At 37.4% G+C, this 26236-nt stretch overlaps 4 protein-coding genes across 4 annotated transcripts; 3 read left to right on the forward strand and 1 right to left on the reverse strand.

Moving 5' to 3' along the window:
• Positions 1-1838: 1838 nt before the first annotated feature.
• GCK72_017687 (uncharacterized protein) lies at positions 1839-5404 on the forward strand (the record flags this gene model as incomplete). Its single annotated transcript, XM_053732203.1, has 11 exons — positions 1839-1933; positions 1983-2046; positions 2090-2166; positions 2214-2346; positions 2389-2577; positions 2622-2790; positions 2840-2967; positions 4415-4612; positions 4813-4990; positions 5039-5160; positions 5207-5404. The coding sequence occupies 11 exons, from the start codon at positions 1839-1841 to the stop codon at positions 5402-5404; spliced, it is 1551 nt and encodes a 516-aa protein (XP_053581116.1).
• Positions 5405-6492: 1088 nt separating this feature from the next.
• On the forward strand, positions 6493-7221 carry GCK72_017688 (uncharacterized protein; the record flags this gene model as incomplete). Its single annotated transcript, XM_053732204.1, has 4 exons — positions 6493-6512; positions 6617-6740; positions 6790-6942; positions 6991-7221. The coding sequence occupies 4 exons, from the start codon at positions 6493-6495 to the stop codon at positions 7219-7221; spliced, it is 528 nt and encodes a 175-aa protein (XP_053581117.1).
• Positions 7222-8123: 902 nt separating this feature from the next.
• On the reverse strand, positions 8124-12676 carry GCK72_017689 (uncharacterized protein; the record flags this gene model as incomplete). The annotated part of the gene is made up of 10 exons (XM_053732205.1): positions 8124-8348; positions 8397-8595; positions 8663-9349; positions 9399-10236; positions 10286-10478; positions 10527-11213; positions 11263-11372; positions 11417-11546; positions 11625-11753; positions 12626-12676. The coding sequence occupies 10 exons, from the start codon at positions 12674-12676 to the stop codon at positions 8124-8126; spliced, it is 3249 nt and encodes a 1082-aa protein (XP_053581118.1).
• An 11269-nt stretch (positions 12677-23945) lies between these two features.
• Positions 23946-25722, forward strand: GCK72_017690 (uncharacterized protein; the record flags this gene model as incomplete). Its single annotated transcript, XM_003112420.2, has 5 exons — positions 23946-24063; positions 24114-24430; positions 24483-24597; positions 24647-25433; positions 25479-25722. The coding sequence occupies 5 exons, from the start codon at positions 23946-23948 to the stop codon at positions 25720-25722; spliced, it is 1581 nt and encodes a 526-aa protein (XP_003112468.2).
• Between the last annotated feature and the right edge of the window lie 514 nt (positions 25723-26236).

Genomic DNA, 26236 nt, shown 5'->3' on the forward strand with positions numbered 1-26236 from the left:
AGCAATTTTCGAAAAAGAAAGCACTCAAATATCATCTATTTTCTTTCAGCCTCGCAAGGATTTCCTGGTGATGAACGAGCAAGGCTCTTGGTGGACAGTTCATCCAGATTGTGAGATGGCATGTGCCGAGCACGTCTTCAAAAGTGGATCCGCTCATCGTTGCCCCCCTCAAGCGTCGATTCCAGCGTATTACGCAAGGTATTCAATCATTCTGTCTGGATGTCTGACATACTTCGGAATTTGGGAGAGAAAAAAACAATGAAAAAAGTGTGCCCTTCGATCTCTTATCAGTGTAATGTGCTTCTCCAATCTCTTTCCTGGTATCGCGGGAACACTGAAACATAACAGAGATCGTTGTGTCTCGTGAGAAAAGTGTTGCCAACTACTGTAGGGATAAGAATAAGGAGAAATAGTTTTTAGCTCTTGTCTCTCACAAATGCTCGTTCCTACGATAGGTTGCAACCAAATATTTGTGTTGCACGCATCTTCTTCCCCTACTGAGTTCTTTTCTTTTTCTCTCATTTCTATCAAAACCGCGATCATCAATACTCTTCGACCCGAAAGAATCTCCACCCGGGGCTTACAACACGTACTCAAAGTGTGCCACCGGCATTTGATTTCATGAGAAGAAGAGATGAGTGACGATGTGAGAGGCATTGTGTGTAAAAATGTGTTGTTTTGTTATCTAGTTGCTTATCGCAATTGATGAGGAAAAACGAGGAAGTGATTGGAAACAGAGAATAATGGGAAAAAATTTATATTATTTCAGAGTTCGACAAGAGGAAGCGAAGACTATCAGTACTGGAAGTACAAGTACCGGACCGATTCGATCTCATTTCGGATACTCGTCAGCTCCGTCTTCTGAATGTTCTTCATCGTCATCGTCTTCTGCATCATCACCAGCACCATCGATGAGTGTACGGAGATTTGATCCAATTCGAAAAGTGACGTATGGATCGATTAATTCTGGACCAAGAGTTGCTTATAAACCGTTTCAATCCGGGTTAGTGTGATCCTATTTCTAACAAAAAATAATTGATTTTTCTTTTCAGATACACTCAAAAAATTACAAGTGGACGTATGGAAACTGCCACTCCGCAGCAGCCAACACTTCTGAATCCTCGCTCAATATTGCTCAACGACATCACAATTGACCACGAAGAAGTCGTCTAGACAATTAGCTGATCTTCATGCAATTTCAATGAAACGGGATATCAATTTGTGCCAAAAAGCTTTCCTCTATTTTAGTCATGCATTTTAGTTTTCTTCTTTCATTAGATCATCAAAAATCCAAATAATTCTTAGTCAATGACACAAAAAAACTCAAAAAAATCCACACAAAGTTTCTTTCTCAAATCTCATAATACGGTGATCATTCATTTCTTCTGTAACAGAAGCTCTTCCCCTTAACCCCCGTCCCTTAGCTCTCAGATTTCATGTTTAATATTCCTTTCGTGTCCCATTCATCTTTAATTTCTTTTTATCTCTCGTCATTTAGCCCTCCCCAATCATTTTATCGGTTGTGTATGCGTGTGCTCTTTTCTCTATTTTTAAAGTAGACAATAATTTACGTCTCCTCCCTCTCTCATACATTCTACGGAACCTTCGAAAATCTAGAAAAAATTGTTCTACTAATAAAAATTAAAACTATGATTGGTCCCTATTTACCTGACAAAAAATAAATTGGGTTCAAATTGGAAAAAAGAAAAAAAGGCAATCAAGAAGTCATTGTGTGCGTGCCAAAAAATACAAGTTTTATTAACTTTTGGTCCAAACAGGTGGAAATTGGTGGTTATACTATATTTATATCAATCTGAAACTGAAATTCTCAAAGAGAAATGTATTTTCTGCTGAAATTCTTCATTCAAACTCTGTATTTTTCGGAAGTCGCTTCTGTCAAATGTTTTCTGAACAATCTATATGGACAAAACTTGTAAGTTTTAAATCTGAAAAAAAAAAAACAAAAATAAACTAATTTCCAGAACTTGCGAAGGTGATTTTTGTGTCATAGTTCGACCTGGAATGTTTGCAATGGGCATGATCCAGGTTGTCTTATTTCAAAAATTTCATTCTTCATCGAGATTTTCAGACCTGCATTTCGGGTGCACAGAAGCCATCATATCCGTGTTCATTGCATTATGATGATGAGTTGGAATGCTATTGCGAGTAGGTCACATTGTATCCGATAGCAGCGAAAATACATCAAATTTCAGCACGAATTTCTGTAATACACCCAAACTCTATCGCTCGAACATAACAGTTTTACCAATTATCGAATGTAAAGAAGTCACTGGAAGAGATTACACTGCGGCTGCATGTAATAATTGTGTTCGAATCAAGTCATATGTAATGGAATTAAAAAAAAACTTTTTTATCAAATGTTTTCAGCAAATATTTGACGGTGAGCCCACTGAAAATGAGTATATTCAATGTGGGAGAAATGGAGAATCCAGTATTTTTATTTTTGATCCAATACTATCTCCGAAGGAAATGATAGCCAAAAGTTTTTTCTCAGATGCATGTTATAATGTATCAATGCATCCAGATCATTTTTATCTTTATTGTAGATGTAAACAGGTAGGGTTACTGTACCTACAGTAGTCACGGTTAAAAGTTTCCAGGCAAACTGCAACTCTCCTGAATCTGATCTACCGTATCCCATCTCTCCACCTACAGTAACCTGCCATGTTTCCGGGTTTGATGAGGATGTGAATCGTAAAAATTATAAGAATAGAACATCCACTTATTATCAAGAATTGACAACAAATGATAGCTATTTTGATAAAGGAAGTGAGGGAAAATTTTTTGAAATGGGGGAAAAAAACTTTAATTTTTTCAGAGGAGTGTCGTGGTCACTATTGTTTTATTGGAATTGATCAGGCTTACATAGGAGAAGCTCCTGAAACTTCTTCGGTTCATTACAAAGGGTGTGTTTCAGCAAATGAGCAAGGGGATTATAAGATTAAGGTATTTGAGTTGAGAAGAGAATGCTCCAGAATTTGAGAGTATGAAATTTCAGATGGGCTACATGTTCCTGAATGACTTCCCCTATTACTTTTGCAACACAGATTTTTGTAATTCGGATATAAAAACTGCGTTGAGGGAATCCAAGAGGAATTTGAGTATGGCAATGCACAGTTCCGGGCCGAGAGAGAATTTTGAGAAGACCCAATTTTATTGTTTTTTTGGTTTTCAGCTTTCTTTGCATTGTATATTTTATCTCTAATTTTCCATAATTTTTCAACAATAAATCTTCAAATGCTTCGCAGTAGAAATCAGTGTTTTGATTATTTTTTATACTGATTCTCGAAGAAAAATAAACCAAAACTTCATAGAGACTGTTATTCAATTACAGAAAATTTATTTGTCAGATCACAATGTTTTGTATTTCTACAGCAACAGTTTCCGAGTGACAACGTCACAATTTGATCTCGATGTTTACTGAAAAATAGATTTCAAATTTCATTGATTCCATCTTCAGAGAGGTGGAACAAAAGTATGTCAACTGAAAACGTAATTTTCGCCCCGTGATTATCACTTTCTGAAAGTTTCGTAGATTTCTGACTGTTTGTTACTTTGGGAGATATGATTGAAATATACTGATTTACTCGAAAAGTAAATTTTGCTACAGTATATATTCAATACACATACATATTTTCTTGTTTCATAATCTCCTATACTTAGAACTAGCCCAACTCCACCTCGTGACTGCCAAATCTTGATCAAAAAGTTATAAACGTCGTTTATTGTTTTTTCTAAAGCGTTTTGATTAAGTCTGGTGTGAGTCGAGTCAAATATTTGGACACATTTTTGACCAGTTTTGGTATTCAATTCACTTCAAAAACATATGAATTCAACATCTCTATTTCTGATTCTCATCTATCTTTACAGTTTTTTGAATACATCAATTGCCGTAACATGCTACCGAGAGAACAGTTTATTATCCAATAAGTGAGATAACAGACTAGAAACGACCCCTCCAATCCAATAGTTTCAGAACATGTGAAGGAGATTTCTGTGTTGCGATACGAACTGGACCATGGGTGACTTTAAGAGTAATTAGGGTTTGTTGAATACCTCAAACATAAAATACTTAATTTTACAAATTTCTGACATGCATTACCGGAATCAAAATGCCTTCGTATTCTTGCTCATTGCAGTGGGATGACGAGATGACATGCTATTGCAAGTAAATTTTTCGAACTCTGATTGTTTCCAATGTTTCTATAATTTCAGCACCGATTTTTGCAACAACGACAAGATATTTTTCTCCAACTTTACTTCGTTACCAATTATTGAATGCAAACAAGTACACCGACGAAAATATATGTTAGTGTCTTGCAACAATTGTATCCGGATCATTTCTTATGTCAGTTAAAACATTTTAGCAAATTTGAAAGTGCTAGATTTTCAGGTGAAAAACAGAATTGGTCCAAGTAATTCCGATGATGAGGAGTTGGTTCAATGTAGTATAAACGGGGAATCGTCGGAGTTTGTCGGGGATACAACATCATTGAGAGAGGAGATGATTGCAAGGAACTTTTTTGTTGATGCATGTTATAATATCTCAATGCACAAAGAGCACTTTTATGTCTACTGTAGGTGTGCGAAGGTAATGATCAGTGCAATATTAACAGGCTGAAAATCACAAGCTTTGACAGTTTATCACGGCGTTACTGGTAAACCCATAAGATTAAATCTTGTACGTATTTCCCATACAAAAAAATCAACTACAATAAACCTCTAGGTTGAGGTACATCGCATATTGAAATCGATAATATGAGACCAACTTAGCTATCCAAATAATTTCAGACTGATTGCAACTCCCCTGAAGTCCCCATACCGTATCCCCTCTCTAAACCTACAGTAACCTGCTACACCAGTGGATTCGACGCGTCTATATACCCAAAAAAATACGAGAAACCTGACACTTATTTTCAAGACAATTACATAAAGTTAATGGCTAATGATAGCTATGTTGATGTTGAAAGTAACCTCTTCATTTTTAAACTTCAAAAATTGTTTGTTTCACTTTCAGGTACTTGTAAAGGAGACTACTGTTTTATTGCAACTGTCACAGCGGATACCGAAGAGAATGAGATGGATGTCTTTTACAAAGGATGTATTTCAGCGAATGAGCACGGGAATTATAGTATTCCGGTATGTGCTTTGGGACTAACATATGGGAAGTTGCTAACGTTTTCAGCTTGGTTACATGTATCTCAATGAGATTCCCTATTACATTTGCAATACGGATTACTGTAACTTGAACAGAGATACTGCATTGGCGAAGAATGCAACAGTCAAAGTGGTTCGATCTATTCAAAAAGAGGAAGAGAAGTATTCCGACAAGAGATCTATAAGGCTCTTACTATGCATCACGCTGTTCTTTTTCATGTTCTAAATATTAGAAAGCTTTTGAAGAAAAGACAATTATTTAAAAATAAAAGTGATTCCCATTCTCACATCTTGTTGTTTTGTATTTTGTAGCAGTCGGACTGCAAATCTTGTCTATCATCCTCCTGAAATTGGTCGGTTACTTGCTCAAAACCATGAGTTCTCAAAAAAGTAAGCTCAAACTTTTCCATGCCATTTCCTTTATTCTCCTTATTATATTTGAGAGCTTAAACGAGTTGCCTAAAACAGGTAACCTTCATTCCAACACTCTGGAACGATCTTTTGATTCAAATGATCCCTGAAGTTATTCGTTCCAATCCGTCGATTTCTTTTCATTTTCACACGTTTAATATCTCCAAGAAACTAATAACACCTAATATCACTCCCTATGACGGCACGCTTTCAATTTCTCACCTGCTCTCTTTCTTACTTCGATCAAGAAATCATAACGTAACGGATGTAAATCATTTTTTACGAAAATCAAGGCAACTGAAACTAAATGTTTTTCTTATTGTTTTTACATTTAATCTTCAAAATTTCTTCTGCTGTTGAGGATCCATGTAGACCTGAAACACCATTTCAAGAGGTGAGGCTTTCAGGTTTAAAAATTGAAAACATTTTCTTTTTTTCAGTTGGTTGAGACAGTACCGGATGTGCAAAAAACCTGGATTTATTACATTGTTATATCATGTTTCGTGTTGACTGCAATAGCATCAACGTTATTAACAGGAGCGTTTCTAGTAATGTCAGTGGCTCTTTGGAATCATCTAAAGACGGTGAGAATTCCCTATGAAAACAAAAACTTTATATTCTCATTCAGATGAAATTCTTCTGGTTCCTAACGCAGCTGACGTTTTCTTCATTTATGATTTCAAATTTAAATTTTTTCAATGTTCCAGCAACACTTCTTTCAGTTTCCACTAAACAACTCATACCATCGGGTAAGCCAAAAAAGCAAGTTCCAGGGAAAATCAATGATTTCAGAACTGTATTTTATTGTGTTATATCTGATGGATTTCTTTCTTCATTCCATTCTTTTTTCCAATCTCGTCATTGCATTTCAAAGACTTTTCGTGTTCTTCCCTTCGAAAAAAAATGGAATTTCTTTTTGGAACGTAAGATTGATGTCTTGTTTTCAATTTTCAATTCACCGTTTCAGCCCACTTTTATATTTATGGATGATCCTTATTTATACCTTACCAATTTTTATTTTATTCAGTTTATTCCAAAATGATTGCTCCTACAAATACAACGCAATCGAGCAAAAGTTTAAGCTATACTGCCCCAAAGTTGTCTCCGGAATCGAGAGTCTCACAAAAGAACCACCGGAAGGAATACGAATAGTTTGAATTTCTAATTCAAAATTTTGAGTCCGAAACCGATTGTTTTCAGCTGGAAAACGTCATCCAAGTGGGGATTCCAGTAGTCATTCTCGTGCTGTATATTGCTCTTGTGATTCGAGTTATAAAGCTGAAAAGAAGTAAAAGGAACACACATGAAATAATCATAGTGAAGCAAGCATTTTTCATTTTTGTCATGTTCCAAGTATGTTTTTAATTCTTTCATTTAGGGATACATATTACTTCATTCCAGATCTACTATATAGTGACTCTGTTCGGGAAAACATTATATATCAACGTAGCAACTGCATTTTATCTAAAAAGAGCAATTCATACTGCTGAAATTTTCGCAGGAGCTGCCACTCCATGTATTGTTTTCTCAACATCTCGTGAGATTCGGAAGATTGTTTCATCAAGAATAGGAGATGGATCTGCAGGAAAAGTTCCTTCCACAATTAAAGGGATCAGCTTTAGACAATCTTAATTTTGAATAAATTAATTTTGTAAATCTCTCCATGTATCGTGCTGATTAGGTTCTTTTTTAAATTATGAACTTAGTTTCTTTTCCGATTTGCTTTCCACAAACATCACCAAGTTCAACGAGGAAATGCCCACGTCAAGCAGATGTCTTTGATGTCAATAATCTTCGTTCTTCGTTTTCCCATTTATCAGCTGTTCTATTATTCCTAATTGACATGAAATGATTCATACTCAGCTTGTTAGTTCTTCTAAACTAACTTTCCACCATAAGTGTCCAATCTTAATCGGCAATGAATTTATTCGAACCAACAGATCGTTATCCAGAGGTGAGAAATTCAGTTTTATAGATATATTTCATAATTATAATTTCAGTTGGTTGAAACTACTTACGGTATTCACAAAAACTGGGTTTACTACTCTGTGATAACCGGGTTTGTATCAATTGTTGTTGTGGCAACATTATCGATCGGCGCATTCTTACTTTTCTCAAAATCTAAATGGAGTCTTTTGAAGACGGTTAGTATTCTATCCCTGACTAAAATATCGAGGGATTCAGGACTTTTCTCTAAAATGACAACGACATCTATTACAAAAAGCACTGTGTCCATAAATAACTCTATTCGTTTTTAGAAAAATTCGAAACTCTCTTTGTTAGAATATTCTATTTATTCGATAAGAACCATAAAGTAATATCGTGATAATAGAAAAAAACATAAGTAATGATAATTAAATAAATTAAAGTATAATTAATGATTGAATAAAGCAAAAAATCTCTTTCACAAAGCTATAACTCTAAAGAGCAAAAAGAAAAAAGAAAAGAACCACAATTAGAGAAAATCACCGTAACAGAAAGAAGAGCACTCAAAGTAATAATAAAAAGTGAAGTTGTACCGAAAAAATTATAAATTATTTTGAAACTTTCCAAACGAGTTTCTGACATCTAATGTATTCTGCAAGATGAAGAGTGAGTTGTTCAATTTCATTTTTTTGCATTGAGAAGGTCAGTCTTTCTTTTGGAGCTTCATCTGGATGAGATCCAGGAGTCAGGGGACGGATTACGGTAAGCATGAAATCTTGTTGAAACTGTCCGAATGTAGAGAGACTACTGTATGGGATAGTGCGGATGACGTCCTGAAACAATTATCTCGAAACTTGGGATTTAGAAAATTATTAACTTACAAAGTGTCTTCTATCCAACAAACTGACAGAATGATCATTGAGAGCCAAATAGATCTTTCGTTCGTTGTCAGTTCTCATCGATGCTTCATGGAGATCTGATCCAAACAATGGCCATTTGTTGAGCACTTGGAGAATCACACGGACGCATTCCTGCTCGCTCATTCCGATAAGTTCACTCCAGTTAGTATTGATTTGGAGTCTGAAAATAAGAAAATCAGTTTTTGATGAGGGAATTAGATGTTTATTGCATCATGTCAATTGCCTACCTCAGACTCTTAATACATGCCACATCCAACATTTTCGCCGGATAAAACCTTTGACCAATAAAATCGAATTGTTGATCGGATAATGAAAGATTCGCGTCTCCAAACACCATTTGTGCATAGAGAGCTGCCAAACTCTCGCATAATTGATTACTCAATGGTATCCTTCCATTCACAATTTCCTCGGAAGCCCTCCATACCAAAAATTGTCGTTCAATCGGAGTTTCAGTTGACTTCAGATGACTCCAATAATGTCTCATTCGAAGAGAAAGTGCTGCTGCACAATCATTCGAAACCCTTCCACGTTGAGCGTCTCTAGAATGCGTTTCCCAGGTTGATAGGGCATCACAAAGCTTCTGTTTTCCTTTCAGGAGCAAAAGACTGTGAGTGAGAGGGTCATTCATGTAGAGAGCGTATCCAGAGAGTAGAGCAGGACGCATTCCAAGTTTTAGACAAAGAGAAGAAAGACATTGACCGATTTCAGTGGATCCATCAAACTCCACAATTTGATACTCGGAGTTCGGAAGTTTTACAGATATCGAATGAGGGAATTTCGTTCGAGTGACATCTCTTGTTAGGACAGATGTTACTTCTAAACGACTCGGTCCTTCTTGTCTTCCACCAACTCGGAGACATCGATCCAATGCACTTTCACAGAATATTGCCATTCGAGTTTCGTCAGATTCGTTTCTAAAAATATATACGTTGTGACCTAGTAACTATTGGACAAACAACTTACGGTAGATCAACCCATCTTGAAATGTGTTTCTTCAAAAGCCACAATAAAGAATATTGCTTTGGAAGAAACAATGGAATCGTCAAAGCCAACAGTTTCCATCCTTGAAGTCCAAATGGCATAGATCCACTCGTCATTTTAATAAGCTGAGAGTATACTTCATTTCTCAAATACTCTTGTTGAACGGCAGTTGACAGTATATTCTGAGCCAGGTCAATATGGTATTGAGTAGCTTGAGGACGCATCAAGACTGATACAAATAGTTGGCAGGCTCTTGCTATCTCCAGAGTCTTCTTCCGCTCGCTTGGATCTACCGAAGTCATTGTGTCTTTTGGTATCTCTTCGCCAGATGTAAATAGAAGATCTTTCCAAAGTGGGGAATCATTTCCGACATTTTCAGCCATCATTCTCTGCACAAGAATCTCAAAAGTAGTTCCACAGAGAGCAGCAGATCCACTTGCAGACTTCAAGAAGTACAACCATTTCTCCTTGTCTTCAGAAGTTCGTAAAATCAAATAAACAGGGTCCGCATTCGCAATCTGGACACACAGACTATCATTATTCTTCCTCTGATTCGGATGATCTTTTGTCGTCTCCAATTGTTCATCACTGCTTCCAGAATACTCTTCAGTTCCATTCTGTTTCTCACTTATCTGGGCTCCTTGTAAACACAAAAATCCATTCGGAACCAAGTCATTGGAATTCTTGAAGAACATCAATTTCTGATTAACCAACGCGGCGAACACTTTTTTCGAGAGTCCACACTTGACACGTGTCATCCAGCCACTTATCGAGGCGTCAATTGGTGTCACTCGACTCGCCATTTCTCGAAGTGTTGTGGCTGAAAAATGTACAACTCAAGAATATAACTTTGAGATTTAAAAAGGTACCTTTGATAGCAGCTGTTAGAATAGTGACCCAGTCGTGTGTTGTCTTCTCACTTTCCGTCATAAAATTCATCTTGTCAGTAGCAGTAACCAATTGGAATGCATAGGCAGCTCCTTGTTGTTCAATTTTCGAAACAGAACGAATATCGGCAATGTTGATTTTTGTGACGGGTTCTTCATCTCGATTTCCATGTTTCTGTAAGTATTGGAATGATGAAATGTCCACTTCAAAAATATAACTAACCCGATAAAAACTAATATGTCCATTTTTGAATATCACATATCTCCTCTTCAACGATTTTATTCGACTATCCGTTAAATGTGTCCAATATCCAGCCTTCTCCATCGTCTCCCTGGATGGAATCAAGGATGTTCGAGAGTTTGGTGTGCCAGCAGAATATCTCGCAGATGCATCCGGTGGGGTATAATAATCACTTCCTAGACATAAATCTCTAATCGCGTAGGCAGTCCCATCCTCATAAGAATGATGAGATGGTACTCGTGGAGAGGAGTTTCTGGATAACTTCGACGACTTCCTGGATCCAGGTGATTCTGTCCTGTTATTCGATGAAATTCTCGAAACGTCAGAAACATGATAAGGAGAAACAGATGGTCCAGTTGATGTTCCTTCAGAATCCGCTCCATCCACAACAGACAAACATTTCTCGGCTGCTTGAATCAATCGTGCCTCCCAATGTCTCGGTTGGTGGGATGGAAGAGCAGGTAAGAACTCTTTTTCAACGGATCGATGCTTCACAATTTCAGAATACACTACTTTGTCATCTTTGATAGCAACGAACTCGTGAAGATTCACATAATCCGCGTATTTCTCGTTCTCATTCCTAATTCCTTCTTCAGCTCTCTCGAATGAAGACTCTTCAATGTCATATTCATAGTCCTCTGCGTATGAATTCAAACTGTCTCGTTCCGTCTGAAAATCCTATTTTCAGATTTGTACCAATAATTTCAGTTTGACTTACAGTTGTCTGATGAACCCTCCTAGGCAAAGGCATCGGTTTCGCCTCGTCTTCACAAGGCGATGATTCTGATGTGGAAGACCCTTGAGACGTGTTTTTCAACATGGTTCGGTCTGGAGAGAAGGAATGAATGTTTATATTTTTCTCAAAAACTCACTGGCTTTCCGTTGAACTCTGGGAGTGCATTCCGATATGCTTACACTCATTTGTTTCCGATCCGTATCATCAGAAGTAAGTCCACTGTCATCTGATGTTCGGTTTTCGTCACGTAGGACCGGCAGAGTGCCCTGAAATGTTTTAAAGTGATCGTCCAAGATTCGAAAAATTATTTTGCTAGAGAACGTTTACTGGGAGTAAAAACTCACCGTGATACTTCTGCTCATTTCCATTTCTGCTTTGATCTTTCTTGATTTTTCCGTAAAACTTCGAAGCATTTGTAACTGCGTTGTACACCGCAAGTTTTGAGCCCGAAGTCGTTCGTTTTGATCCTCGAGCTGCAATAAAAACTATGAGAAAAGTATAGATGAAATGAAACAAGAAATGAGATACTCCAGAGGTGCCGACAACGACCTCGAACGATTAATTATCAAGCAGGTGTGTGTATCTTTTCTTGATATTTTCAACTCTCTCGGATAACTGGGTCGAATGCCCCACACAGAAAAACGGATGATTGACGAAAAATGTGGTAGTGGTGGTGGTGGCACAAGGGAGTCGAGGTCTCTGGGAGCAAAGGGAAACGAAGACGGAAAACCATTTGTCAAGATGCCCAAAGTTTAGAAAGAGAGTAGGGAAAAGAGAAAAGGATGGAGCTAACATTCCTTCTCTCATTTTTGCATTTTTTGTTTGACGACGAAGAAGAAGAAGGGATTCTGATGCATGGATTAGGCCAGTCGAAAAGAAAAAAGAACAGAACTGGAAGAGGGAGATGAGTTCTCATCACGGATTTTTTGCTTCTAAGAAATGAAGGAACGAAGAAAAATGAGTTTCAGTTTTGACGGTGGGTGTTGGTATTGGATTAGTATGAAATGGAGTAGCGGATTAGAATGTCAAAGAAGAGTACAGTACGGGTTGGATGCGGAGTGAAAAAGTATTAGAAGGATATTTTTCTACCTAAATGAATTTTGAATAACAAATTCCAGGTGCTGAAATATATTCAGTCTATAATAAAAGTAATACGAGAAGTACTGTAGTCGCCGGCACAAATTCAAAATTGATATCAACGCAAAAATGGAAAACACAAAAAATCTAGGCTCGAACTACGGAAGATGCTAAAAAAGACAATAAAGTCTGCACAGTTCCCAAACATTTTCCCACAACTTCGCATCAAGAATCTTAAACCTAGACTACCTATCCCAAGTTCAAATACCTCAACGAAATCTCTCATATCCTTATGATAACAACCACACCCATCATCCATCAAATAAGTTTCCAACCTAGTAAGAAGAACAAAAGAAAAGTAGTTTTTGGGAATATATCCTTCGAAACAAAAAATCAGACGAGATGGTGACAGGAAATGGCGAAAAAATACATAAACACATCTAGAATGGCCGCCGGCTGATGCTGGACACACGGACAACGCCATGAAATTTTTTATCGGTTTCCTTCTTCATTTTCTTATTCTCGTCATCTGTTGAAAAAAGAACGAAAAAGAAAAAAAGATGAAAATGAAGAAGATGCAACACCGAAATTTCATAAACCCTTCTTCTTTCTGGGCAACCATATCCACATACATTTACATAGTCTCTCCCCTTCCCAAATGTTGTTTAGCGTGTTTTATCGTAATTAGTGGAGACAAAATTTGTGGGCGTGTCTTGAGAGTAGTACGGGATGTGATCCGGGGGCCCCAGTAAAAAAGAAAAAGGGGAGGTCGTTTCCGAAAGAAGCCGCGGCATGAAAAATGAGGAGAGTGGGTTCCGAATTAGAAGAAGAAGAAGGGGAAGAGTTAAAACATACATGGAAGACAAAAAAGACGCAGAGAACATACAATTGACAAATTGAATTGATGGGGTAGTAGAGGGTAGATTCTCTTTGCCTTGAAATGGAAAATTGGAAAATTGGAAGAAACGGACCACCGGCAGAAAAAAAGAGATGTCATTAATAATGTTGGTTGGGAGGAGAAAGAAAGTTGGAGGAAGGATGGATCAAGCTTTTCAGTGGGTTGTTTCTATGGGAAGCCCGGACATATGTAGGTCTGGTGAGAATCAGATATATTAAGCATGTAACAACATTCAAAAACTGATCAATCTGAAATTCTGAATGCTGGAAACGGGTGAATTAGAGAAGCTTTCGGAATTCCTGACTGTGGTGTAAGAATAATTTTTAATCCGGAGCCCAGATCAGTTCAGAATGGGCAGCAAAACTCCAGAAAGAAAACGACACAAGTTGTGAAAAGTGAAAGTTTTAGATTTTATGTTTCAGAAAAATGAAAAAAAAAAAGATTTTCAGTATCGTGCACTCCCGTTGCATAACATCTCGATTCTGGAATTCCGTAATAGCCTATTATTTTGATCTCGTGAGCCCATGTAGCTCATTCAATTCTTATTTTTCAGACAGAGCTTCACAAGAATTTCCAATCAACGGTCACAAAAAAGATAATATAAATTAAATTAAATTAAAATAAATAAATTAAATTAAATTGAAAGATGAGAACATCATCTAGGATATGTAGGTCTGATTCAGAACTGTTCAAATTTGGTAAAGCGTTCAGAAATGGAAATTTTCCAAAGTTTTGAACTCTTCCCAATCCATTCGAATGAGCTAGTAAACGGTAAACTCTCCAAAAAGTGCAAATTACCTATTCAAATTACAGAAATGATCAAACAGATCAACAAAGAGCTCCGATAGCTAGCAACCATACATGTCATTTAAATAGTTGTTGATCGAATGAGACAATTAGAGAGCACGATTTGAAAAGTTGAGACCACTTACATACAAACCATTCAAAACTCAAAAGTAATACTTGTCAGACATTACTGACCTCTTCTCACAATCTGTCACTTTAGTTTTTGCAGAAACTAGTCGACCAAAAAAGAAAAGAAAAAAGCTGTTTCGGAACCAATAAAATGTTGCATTTCATCTCTCTAGAGATGTTTGGAGACAACTCTCTCTCCTATTTGAAATGCATAAGAAAACCAGAAAGAGAGAGCAAAATGACGAGATGAGGCAAATGAAAGCTTCGAGACTTATATTCACAACTGCATAGTAATTGCGAAATTAATGAGAATAAGAGTATAGAATATGACGGATGAGATGATGGTGAACACTTGAAAGTGCGCGAGAAAGAGATTTAGATGAGAAAGTAATTGGATTCAGAAAGTGAGTGAAAACGGGAAGAAAAGAGAAGAAAAGGAGAGAGACTCACGTCACACCGGAAACAGATGTTATCTCACTTTATAATTGATTCGAACGTCACTGATAAGATGATTTTGATAGAGAGAAAAAGATGTGCGGTAAAAATTGAAGAACGGGTGAAGCCTTTCAGTATTTCAACTGAAATTTTACTAGCAATGAGTGATATTAGCAACTGCGCTCTACCGAAGTCTTTTAGTTTCAATGGAGCGCGTTTGCAAAGGCAGCGCCGCCTAATAAGAACGTTATCTAATATTAAGGTCTCGAAATGTCTAAATGAAAGTTTTTTTCGAAAAACTAGAACGGTACAGTGCCAATTTCTGACAAAACATTGTGAAAACAACAAAGTGAGCAGTGAGCTCAATCGAGTCCAAGTTGGGAAATCTATCAAAAAATTTGAATTTCGTACTCCCGAGGTTCTTTCGAGTGCGTTTGCTTTATATCTATTTATGAAATTTTCGCAGTGCGATTTACTCAAATTTTCCGGTAATAAAACTAGCGGCCTGCTTCATCCCTCAACTTTCTAAAAACTTTTTTTGTTTTATTCGAAATTATGTCCCAAATGAAAACTACAAATGGAACACGTTTGGAAGCAGAGAACGTCTTCTTCTTCTTTTAAAATGAAGTCGTCGCTTTTCTGTTAGTCGTGACAAATGAAACGGCAACAAAAATTTGATTAATGAGGCGAACGAATGCTTTTTTGCATTTCTCAATTTCGTCGTCGCAATATGTATACAGTTGGACATAGAAAACGGAAATGAAGGGGATTGAAAAAAGGATTGAGAGCACCTGTTTCGTAGTGCGCACTCCTCTGAATTCACTGAATTCCCACCGGGTAAAAGAGCGAGGTGACCAGATGTGCCAGCCTCCTTTAGCACAGTTTTATGGGCAAGTTGCGGTGTCTGCGCAACTAGGATTCACTATTCGAAATGAACTGAGTGAGGAGGGAAGATTGATGGCAGAAGAGGGGGGAGAAATTTGAAAGAAATCTGAGATGATTTCAAAGTGAACACACTTCTGATTGAAGTGGTTGAAAGTGAGAAAGAAGAGCGTCTTCTAGAGTTTCCTCTACCCCAAAACTATAGGTTCGCTGACATGCCATAGGACAGACAGACATAAAAGCAAAAAGCCCCAAAAAAGAAGGGGGAGATTTGTGGCAGCGATATACTTGCGAATTCGAGCGTACACACTCTCACAAAATACATGCATTTCGGATAGTAGTTCCGAATTTTTTTGGTGGTTCGGTGGAGTTATAGAAGGAGAAGATAAATGCACAAAGTGATAAATTTGAATTTTTAGAATTTAAAGGCGGATTTTAGGCGAAAGTGCAGCTAGAAAATTTAAAGATTAATAAGAGAAATGTGTACTTTTTTTGGGCAAGGATTGGGTATGGGTTGGGAAAAGTTTGAACAACACTCGTGTAAGTCTCAAACAATCAGTCTGAAATAAGAAAGACTGCAAAAACTTTGAACAGGTCTTGGGCACAATGCGGGAAAGTCTTGAGCAAATCTTGGTTATGATTTGTACAAAATTTAAACCTGGTTTAGAAAGTTCTGCTCGAATTTTAATGCAGTATCGAAGGCTTCTTGGGGCAGTTTTAGACAGCTCAAGACAGAAACTAAACACGTTTCGGTCCAAGGCTCGAGCAAATCTAGGGCATGCTCCGAGCAAGTCTTCAAGATAAACCCGACAAGAAATTGACAATCTTCAAACATGATTCGGAACTAGAAAAAATTACAACCTACGAAAATTTACCTACAAAAAATTGTTCTCACCAGAACCAACCGAACTGCACCACTATAAAGTAAATAAACAAAAAGGGAGAAAATAAAAACGAACTGCTCATTCATTCACACACAACCAACCCATCCGACAAAATGAATTCTGAATTCTGAATTACAAATGGATTTGGGTGGGATGAAGAAGAACCGGGAGGAGAAACAACTATACAATTGTGAAGTACTAACTACTAGTAGCTAATTGACCAGTTTTTACTTTCTCCTAATAACCGTAATCTTCTCAGAATCCTTCTTGATAACGGATACTACATAGAAAAAGCAAGAAAAAAACATTTGAAAGTGGAGAGAAGGGAACAAAGGTGGTGATCGAGAGACCAGAAGACAAGAGGTGTCAATGAAGATAAATGTGAAAACATCAGAGAATGTAGGTTTTTGGAGGACACTTCGAGGTGAACAATGATACTTTGTGGGTGGTTTTTGGGGAGGTATCAAGGCGCCAAATTTTGAATTTGAAATATTTGTTTTCGAAGAAAGTGAATAAGACATTGGCAGTTAACAAATGCACACGCATTCACGAAAAGACTCCTACGGGAATTCGGGGGTTCAGAATGCATCCAACCCAAGTCAAGTGAAGTCAAAAATCAACCATCCGTCACTCATTCATTATGCAAATTTCTATTCTTTCGAGCTCTCAACTTCTATTTCTTTTAAGGATTCAAGTTAGATACAAAGAGAACGGAAAAGTAGTTTTTTGAGGTTAAGTCTCTTTTCTAGCAATAAGAAAAAGAAAGGAAGGAAGGGAGACGTCAAGAAATATTGTCAGGAAGGAAGGGAAAAGGTAACCCGATACATGAAGGTACCAACATGTGTGCTTCTATGTATGTGTGTGCATTTACATTGTTTGAGGAGAGCTCATTCATAATTTTTGGCCTCAAATATGTGTCGTTGTTGCAGATTTGGATTTGGAAGCTGGGAATTTTACAGTGTTCTGACGCAGGTGCACCTAGGCTGACGCGTCATCGGCACCGGCACATGTTGACACCTCGATTAGTGTAAAAATAGTAATATGAAGGATATGAAAAACTAGAAAAAACACTAATTCACATCAAACATTTCCCATCTTTTCCTTAACATCTGGAGCAACTTTTTTCACGCAAAAACATATCAAAAACGGAAGAACTAGATATTGAAAATGGAGATACATACACGCACATTATCATTTGAATTCGAATACATTTAGGTAGAGAGAGAATGAGAACACAAAGAGAGATGTGTTGGAATATAAAAAGAGAGGGATGTTGGATGATACAAGAATAGCTAATACGGACTAATATTGTTCATTTATTATGAGTTGTTGACCCGACTCTCCGGTGTGTTCTTTTTTGTCTATTCTACTATTTCAGACTGAAAACAAAATGAAATTTAGAGAGTAGTTTATTTAGTTAGCTGGAAACAAATAAGAGGAAGCAGTAAAATTTAAATTTTCTGTGAAAACGTTAAAATTAGGAAATATATTTTCGGTGAATCAGAACTGACTAATTTTGATAACAAACAACATTTTATCAGTTTGAATCACAATTTGATAAAAAACTGCAGCGATGCACCTTTCTAAAATTTTGAAGCAAAACAAAATTTCTCAGAAATTTGACTCAAACTGCTTAAAAACTTGGAAAATCGAAAAATGTGAATTTACAGGAAAAAAGGTCATTACTGTACTCAAACTAAACGCTGTGAGATTAAAATTTCGTGGCAATGCATCATTTTTTTGAAAATTTAACACAAATTTTTAGAAATTTTGATCGATGATCCCGGTCGACTAAAAATTTAGACGGTGTACCATTTCAAAAATCCAAAAGACCACTCTGATTTAACCATTTCGTGGTATCTCGACAAGAAAAATGACTGTGACTGTAGCCGTTCCCTGTATTTTTACACCAAAATTGGGCAAAATATACTTCAGATCACTACCTACCAAAATTAAATACCGGTCCTCACCGAGAAACTTTTTAATTCACCTTTCCACCCAACCTAAACATACCTACCAAAAATGACAAAACAGACATAAACTACACAAAACTGTGTCGAATTCCCGAAATTCCAGAAATCCTACCTTCCAAATAATCCGATTAACATATTTTCATATTTGGAGAATTGATTGAACTCACCTCTTTCATTCTCTTCGTAACCCATAATCGTATTCTCGATGATTTCGCTAATAACTCCTCGTCCTCTGGTGATCTTAATGGCGACGGACTCGAGTCGCTCATTTCTGAAAATTGTGAATTTCAGTACGAAATTTTGTTTCGGGTAGTGCATAAACGAGAAACGAAGATAATTGTTTGAGAGAGAAGCCGATTTAGAGAGAAAAACGAAAATGGAGGAAAAAAGAGTTGAAGGATAAGTGGCTTTTATGTCAGTTCTTTTCTTCTTCTCTTCCAAAATAAAAGTTCAAATTGAAGAAAGAGAATATAAAGAAGAAGGAAGTTGTAGTAAAAGTAGTTGTAATGAAATACGATGTCCATCTTTTGACCACTCCCCCTCCCACCCATTTTCGAATCGAAAAGCTATGTATTAGCATCAAATTGCGCGATTTTGGAGCTGGAGACTCCCCCCTTCTCTCTGTTATTCTCCTCCCGTTTTCTTCTATTCTTCGTCCCAGTTTTCTTCCCTTCTCTCCCACTCAAACCACTTGCATAATTTGTGTCTTCTTGTATCTCTTCACCAAATCTATTGCACAATGTTCCCTTCCAGAGAAGGCGAAGAAGCAAAGATCGGAGATGAGAGATAAGGGAAAGTTTTAAATATTTGGGATGGGATGGGTGGGCTTCCGAGTTTTGGGATTTGAGTAGAGGTTAGATGTAGAAATTGAATTGTGAGCGCAAATTTAGCAAATAGAAAATCAGTTTGGCAGAAAAATTACTGAGAAAAAGTAGGATCTCACAGTCTGAATCCTAAAAATAAATCAGAACTTTAAGATGACTATTAGTCAAGAAAGGTAAGGTGTGCAAATGACAAAAATGAAAACGTGCCTAAATTTCGAAGGTTGAAGTACAAAATTTGCCATTTTTTCACATTTTTAGGTCGAAAATCTTTTGAAAACTAACCAAAAACACTGGAAACGTTAGAAAGTTTTCAAAAATCATGGTCTGAAGAAAATGAGTTTCTGAGCTTCAAAAATAGAAAATTCCGAATTTTTGGGAAAATTAAATTGCAGACAATAAGAAAAACTTCTAATATTGAATTTAACAAAAAAGAAGCTATAAAAACAATTCCAACGGATTAAAAATCATCGAAAATTTGGAGGGATGTAACTCAAACTTTGTTTAAAAAAATTCAAAGTTGGAAGCACTTAATCCTAAAAAAAATAGAAAAAGGCGTGAAACAAGTTTTCAGAAAAACCTAGATTCCGTGTCACCCTTGTTCAAAACCAAGTTAGAGCTCAGATATTCCAGATTGCTTTAAAAAACGTAAACTAGAGTAAAAAAGTAGCCCTCCAATACCAAAAAGGCTCTTGGACTGACTACACGGCATTTGTGTGTTTTCTCCTCTTCTTTATAATCAGATAACGAACAAATTTCGCAACATAAACCCTTTCTCTCCTTTTTGTGGGGAAACCCTCCCGTATCAGAAAAGTAAAATAAGAAGCGGATGACCTTGTTTCTTTTTCGGCTCATGAGCTCTTCTTTTGACGACGAGAAGTCTACCAAAGAGAAGGAAACGGGACGACGAAGAAGGCGGTGGGAAGAGGACGATGAGCGCAAGAAATTAATTTTGAGAAGCCGGGAGGAGAGGCAATGGAAGAAGAAGAAGTAAAGGAAACGATGGAGAGAAGGCATTGATGGAGACACTGACGGGGACCCCCCGAGTCCCGGGGCTTCGAACCAACGGAAACGAGAAAGAGATCATTAACGAGTGGAAGAAGAAGAAGAAAATAAGGTTGGAAGAGACCACCGGAAGGTTTTTGGAGCGGAGAGGAGGGAAGAAAAATGACCGATAAGTATTTGATGGACAGAAAATGAGTTGTGGGTCTGTTTGGAGGAGAGGAAATGATATTCATGAGATTTCTGCAGTGACAGGACACCGGACTTTGAGAAAAATGAGCAGACTTTTGGCAATGAGAATGAGAAAAACATTCAATAAATTCACTTTACTTTTGTGGTCTGCATTTGACAAAACATCAGTCACCGCGAAAAACTTAATTTACATATGGTATGTACTTGAAAACAACACCGGTTTTTGTGTGATATGTTTCTGTTGATCAGCAAGACAAGACTACAAAAAATACAGATTATTTCAGTGATGTCAGTTAAAAAAGTGGGTTAAACCAGAAAGAGTTTCAGAGCTATTTGGTTTGGTTCAGAGGCAACATTTATATTTTCAAGTGATCTCGAGATTTTTGATTATGAAAAGTCCCTTTTTTCCAGATTTATCCTATAGAAACCAAGAATCTGGGCGATATTTAACCTGGAACCACTTCTCTGGTCTAGTACTATGTCACTCAAGATTTATATATCTGGAAAACTGAAGACGCTAGGATTCTGAATCTGTTTTCAAATTTCACTGAAGAATCAAAATACATGGATTTTCATCAGAAGATCCCCCAAGGTCGTTTGGAAAATTTATAAGTTTAAGAACTGATTCAGAATCCACTCGAAACGTTTTCGGACTACGTGAGGATCTAGAAATAGAATTCCAGGAAAACCACGTTAAGAAAAAAACTCGTCGACTTTACGACCACCCTGATGTCTTTTGCACTTCCAACAACAAAACAACAATTGAATTTAACCTCCGAGACCAGACCAGAAAAATTGTCTTTTTTCCTTCCGGTGACTTCAAAGAATAAGAAAAAAAAACACAACAAGAGAAAGCAGAAAATGTTGCAAGTTTTCACCAGAAAAGATTGTGTTTTCGAAAGGAATAAATGTACGTTTCGTGTCAAAATGCAATAAAAAAGATGAAGTTCGTGTGCTCAGAAAGGAGGAAAAGAAGACGTTTTTGAGGAGTCTCAAAGGCAAGAATGAAACAGATGAGATGACAAAAAGTCTTGTTTCGTGGCACTGATGGGGCACGCAAGTTCAAAAAAAAAGAAGAAGAAGGAGGAGTCCCTTGACTCTTCACTCTCATCGAAAGATCAAAATGTCATGATTTGACATTTCGAGAGGGATTAGTGAATAGTTGTAGTAGAAGTAAAAGTTGCCATAGTACAGTAATCCCTTTATGAGAATATTCCGGGAGAGAAAAAGAAATGAAAATAGGGAAAAGGCCACCCAAGAAAAAGGATTCTTCGTCCTCCGCTAAACGGATTTCCATTGGTTGGGGTGGTTTGTAGGGGGTTGGGAAAGGAATAGAAACGGAAAATTTAGTAGAAAATTTGGAACAGAACCTAGATCTTAAATTTTATAGTCTATATAACTTTCTAGAAAGGATCTGCCCGAGAAAAGTTTGTCAGAAGATCTAGGTTTTAAAATCATAAACTCTGTAGCCCAATCTTAAAATCAGGATTTTCAGTGTGATCCAAACTTCTCCACAACCCCCTATCTCAAAGTAAAGAAACACGGAAGTGAAGAATATCCTTGAAAAGTGCCATCGAACTGTGTCCGGAAACTCGACCCGATCCGCATAAGTGTCATCTCATAAATCGTTGAGAAAACGAAAACAATAGAAAACGGACAGGAATCTCGGTCTCTCGAAACATAAATATTTAATCGTGTTAATGTGTTAGATGGGAGGAAGACCAAATGGTTGGAGTCAGTGTTATTGTAGAAGGGCAATTAGTGCACAGAAGGGGAGAAAGAAATGAGCAAAAGAGGGAGGAACACATGGCGCAAAAAGCAATGAGAGCATGCATGGGATTAGGTGGGAAGAATGCGCGGAAATGAAATGTAACGAACACGGTAAACAAATGGGGGAAAGTGGTGGAAAAACGGAGGCGAGAAATTACTCTAGGTATAGTGATGTCAACTTCTTACTACAGTCTTTCTAGAGAAATGAAGAAGAAGAAGATTCTCTGCATCATGTGAGGGCCGTTTCAAATTAGACGTGTATGCATTGTGGGCGATTCAGGATTAAGCAGATTGGGTTTAATTCAATTTTCTACAAAACCTTCCTAATGAAATTGTCGGGTGTGTGCGAGGCAAAGTGCTTTCCAGTCGGAATTCGAAATAAATATGAATACATTTTAATAGTTTTTACTCTAGGTTAGAAGAGGAGAACTCAGAAGCTAAGTGGTTTCACTCTCAAGATGACGTTCGAAGACTTCTGCCTCCGAACTCTTTGCGTGCTCCTCTCAAATTACAATGCGTTCGTTCCGCCTACATCTTTATAGATGCCCTGCAAAACACATATAGAAATAAATAAGTGTGCTCAAGGGCATGCAAAACAGGAAACTTACTCGAGTAAGTATTCCGAATGGGGTCTTGTGCGGAAGACGATTACGCAACTATGAAGTATGTTTGGGATGGATTAGTGGATTAGTAAAACAGAAGAAGTTAGAAACAAAACGCATGTTTCGTTGGGTTCCTGAAATTTATGGGATTGTTTATTATTTCAAGAGGGAAAGGGGCCAAGATGGAATGTTTACATGATTCTTTTTCCTTTGGAAGACTTTTTTTGAAACAAGAGTGTTCTTTCTCATGTCTGATACAGGAACGAGCATTGAATCTACTAGTATTTTCAGAATTTCTTCATTTCAAATATTACAGATTCTCAATTGGATGTCACCGAGTTATCTGTTTGCTGCGTGAATCAATAGTACTCTCGAGTCGAGAGGGTACGACATGAGGGTAACTAAATTAAAAAGCGAGCTTTGTAGAGCCAGCTGTGGTAAATATCAAGGATTCTTATTTCACATTTCGAAATGCATTTCTGCGTTATTCCATCGCAAGCAATACCGCGTTTGTCAGTTGGAAAATAGCTTTCGTTGAACTCATGTATTATTTTTTTATTGAATTTAAAGAATAGTTTTATATTAAAGTTTACATTTTCTTGAATCTTCTCTGAATTAATTCTGAATTACTGTTTTTTTAAAGAATTTCGCAGCTTGAAAATAATTATTTTAAATTTCCGCTACTTTTCCGAACTGCAAACTACTGTAGAGATGAGAAACCTGCACATCAAACAATTTGTCATCAAGCATTCTGAGACCGTACAAATCGGGAAGAATGCGCGATCGGGAAGAAACGAATCGGGAAGAAACGAATCGGGAAGAACCAAATCGGGAAGAAACGAATCGGGAAGAACGAAAACCGTGCGGCAAAGTTGCGAAAACCGCGCGCGCAGGTTGCAAATACTGTATTTTCAGGCTAAAAGGAGTAGCAACGCCACTAAAAGCCTCTGAAAATACAGTATCTGCAACCTGCGCGCGCGGTTTTCGCAACTTTGCCGCACGGTTTTCGTTCTTCCCGATTCGTTTCTTCCTGATTAGGTTCTTCCCGATCCGTTTCTTCCCGATTCGTTTCTTCCCGATCGCGCATTCTTCCCGATTTGTACGGTCTCAGCATTCTCCTCTTTTTAATGTATTTTTCCCTTTTTAATTCATCAATTTTCTGTATTTTTCCAACTGTAAGCATTGAAAAAGTAGTATTTTTCAGAAAAATAACAATGAAACATTTCACTGACGAAGACTTCACGACGGCGCTGAAAACTAGCCAGCGAGGACTTTCTTCTCTACGAGAAGAACATTGTGCTATTTTCAAAAGTCTGGATACAAATAATAAAAGTAATTTGAGAAAGTTCTCCTCGATTCGAATATAAATATATTCTTTACAGTTGCCGTCAATAGTGATATATCACTTCCAATGGAAAAATTTAGACAAGCGAGCGAAAATATGGATAAACTAATTAATGGTGAAGACGAGGCGTCTCTAATGCTCATCGTTTCTCAATTGATGCGATACGGTGACGATCAACACTCAAAGAGTCAAGATTATCAACGAAGATTGAAGCAAGAGAATGCTTGTCTCGTCGAGGAACTCACCAATACACACAGAAAACTACAAGAATCGGAGAAATTTGTTGGACGGTTGCAAGAAGAAGTAAATCATTTCAGATTCATGGCATCTATAAGAGAGTACGAGTGTGATGATGTAAGTCTTTCAGTGAAAGTTCATATATCCGGATGTAACTCTTATCTTCCAGCAAAATCAAGAAGTGACCGAGACGAATTCACAGATTCCCATAATGGATACTCTCCAAGAACTCGGGCTCGATAACGAAGAAGACATTGAAGATATTGATTCCTATCGCGAGCACAGTAATATAAACTTTTCAAGTTAAAACCATTTTAACTTATTGTATTGCAGAGCACGACGCTCAATCGAATTCTTCCACAACGCCACAAGCGGCTTCAAATAGAATCGAAATGTTGAGTGGGATGGTCCTGCAGTACATGAAACAGGGTCGTTACGAAATAGCTGGTCCATTGGGCAAACAGGCACTGGAAGATTTGATTTCTGAACGAGGGCCTGATCATCTTGATGTTGCAACGATGCTCAATGTTCTTGCAATGGTGTATCGTGATCAGGAGAAGTACAAGGAAGCTACCAACTTCCTGACACGAGCACTTCAAATTCGAGAGAAGCATTACGGAGAGAACCATCCATATGTCGCAGCCACTCTCAACAATCTCGCTATTATAATAGGAAGACGTGGGAGACTTGATGAAGCTCAGACTCTTTGCAAACGATCTCTCAAAATCCGCGAAGCTGTTTACGGGAAAGACAGTCCTGACGTTGCAAAGCAACTGAACAATTTGGGACTTCTTTGTCAAAATCTAGGAAAATACGAGGAAGCAGAAGATTATTACAAAAAGGCGTTGAAAATCTATGAAATGAAACTTGACGCCAATCATTCTGAAACGGTCAAAACGAGAAATCACCTATCGTCATTGTACATGAAGCAAAGAAACTACAAGGAAGCCGAGGGTTTTTACAAACAAGTTCTCGCGAAAGTATATGATGGAGAACCTGGAAATAACAATAATAACCAGAAAAGACCAATATGGCAAATAGCTGAGGAACGGGAAGAGAAAAAGCAAAAAGGAGAAATTGAGGAAGAATATGAATCTGGTACATTCGCTAATCTTGATAGGTATTCGATTAAAGGTTCGACTCGATTAAAATAAATACTTTTCAGCCCGACTGTTCAATCAACACTCAAAAATTTGGGAGAATTGTACCGTAAGCAAGGCAAATACGAAGCTGCCTGTACCTTGGAAGATGTGGCTTTAAGAGCGAAGAAGCAGACAGAAGTGTTAAGTCTTCACAGCAATTCGACAACGAATTCTTCGAACAACGAGTCTCGCGATCGTATGACTTCCAGTATTTCGCCTATCGGGATAGGGTCCAAACTTCTCAATGTTTTTGGATTTAAATTCTGATCTGATTCTGATTATTTCGTATCAATTGTGTTATTAGTCTCAACTGTAGAGCTTTCTGAAATGTTCTTTATACGCACAGTGTCTATCTATTTGTTCATAATTGTAACGGTTTTAATTGTATAATATGGCGGATATTCTGACAATTTCGATAAAGTTTTTATTTACTCGGGACCGTAAGTTACAGTTGATGAACTCTTGAGAAAGATTCGTTTGAATTACCGCCGAAAACTACTTTAACTACTGTACTAACCCTGCGCATCTAAATAACTTGTTTCTTAACTCTTCGTTTTTTGATGGCGCTGCCTCTAGCCGAAAAAGCACATGCAAATTTGATTATTCGTGGAAGTGGATTCAAATTTTCCACGATTCACTGTCTCTTTATCTTTTCCTCCTCGCCTTTTCATTCGTTTTGATCTTGATCTCGAGCGCTGGCGCCACAATGAGCGCACTTTTTCCCTGTTTTGTAGGCCATCGCATGTCGTCTTGCATTCTTTTTTCGAATGATTTCTATCCG

Source organism: Caenorhabditis remanei, chromosome V (assembly GCF_010183535.1).
Source record: "Caenorhabditis remanei strain PX506 chromosome V, whole genome shotgun sequence".
Classification (NCBI taxonomy): domain Eukaryota; kingdom Metazoa; phylum Nematoda; class Chromadorea; order Rhabditida; family Rhabditidae; genus Caenorhabditis; species Caenorhabditis remanei.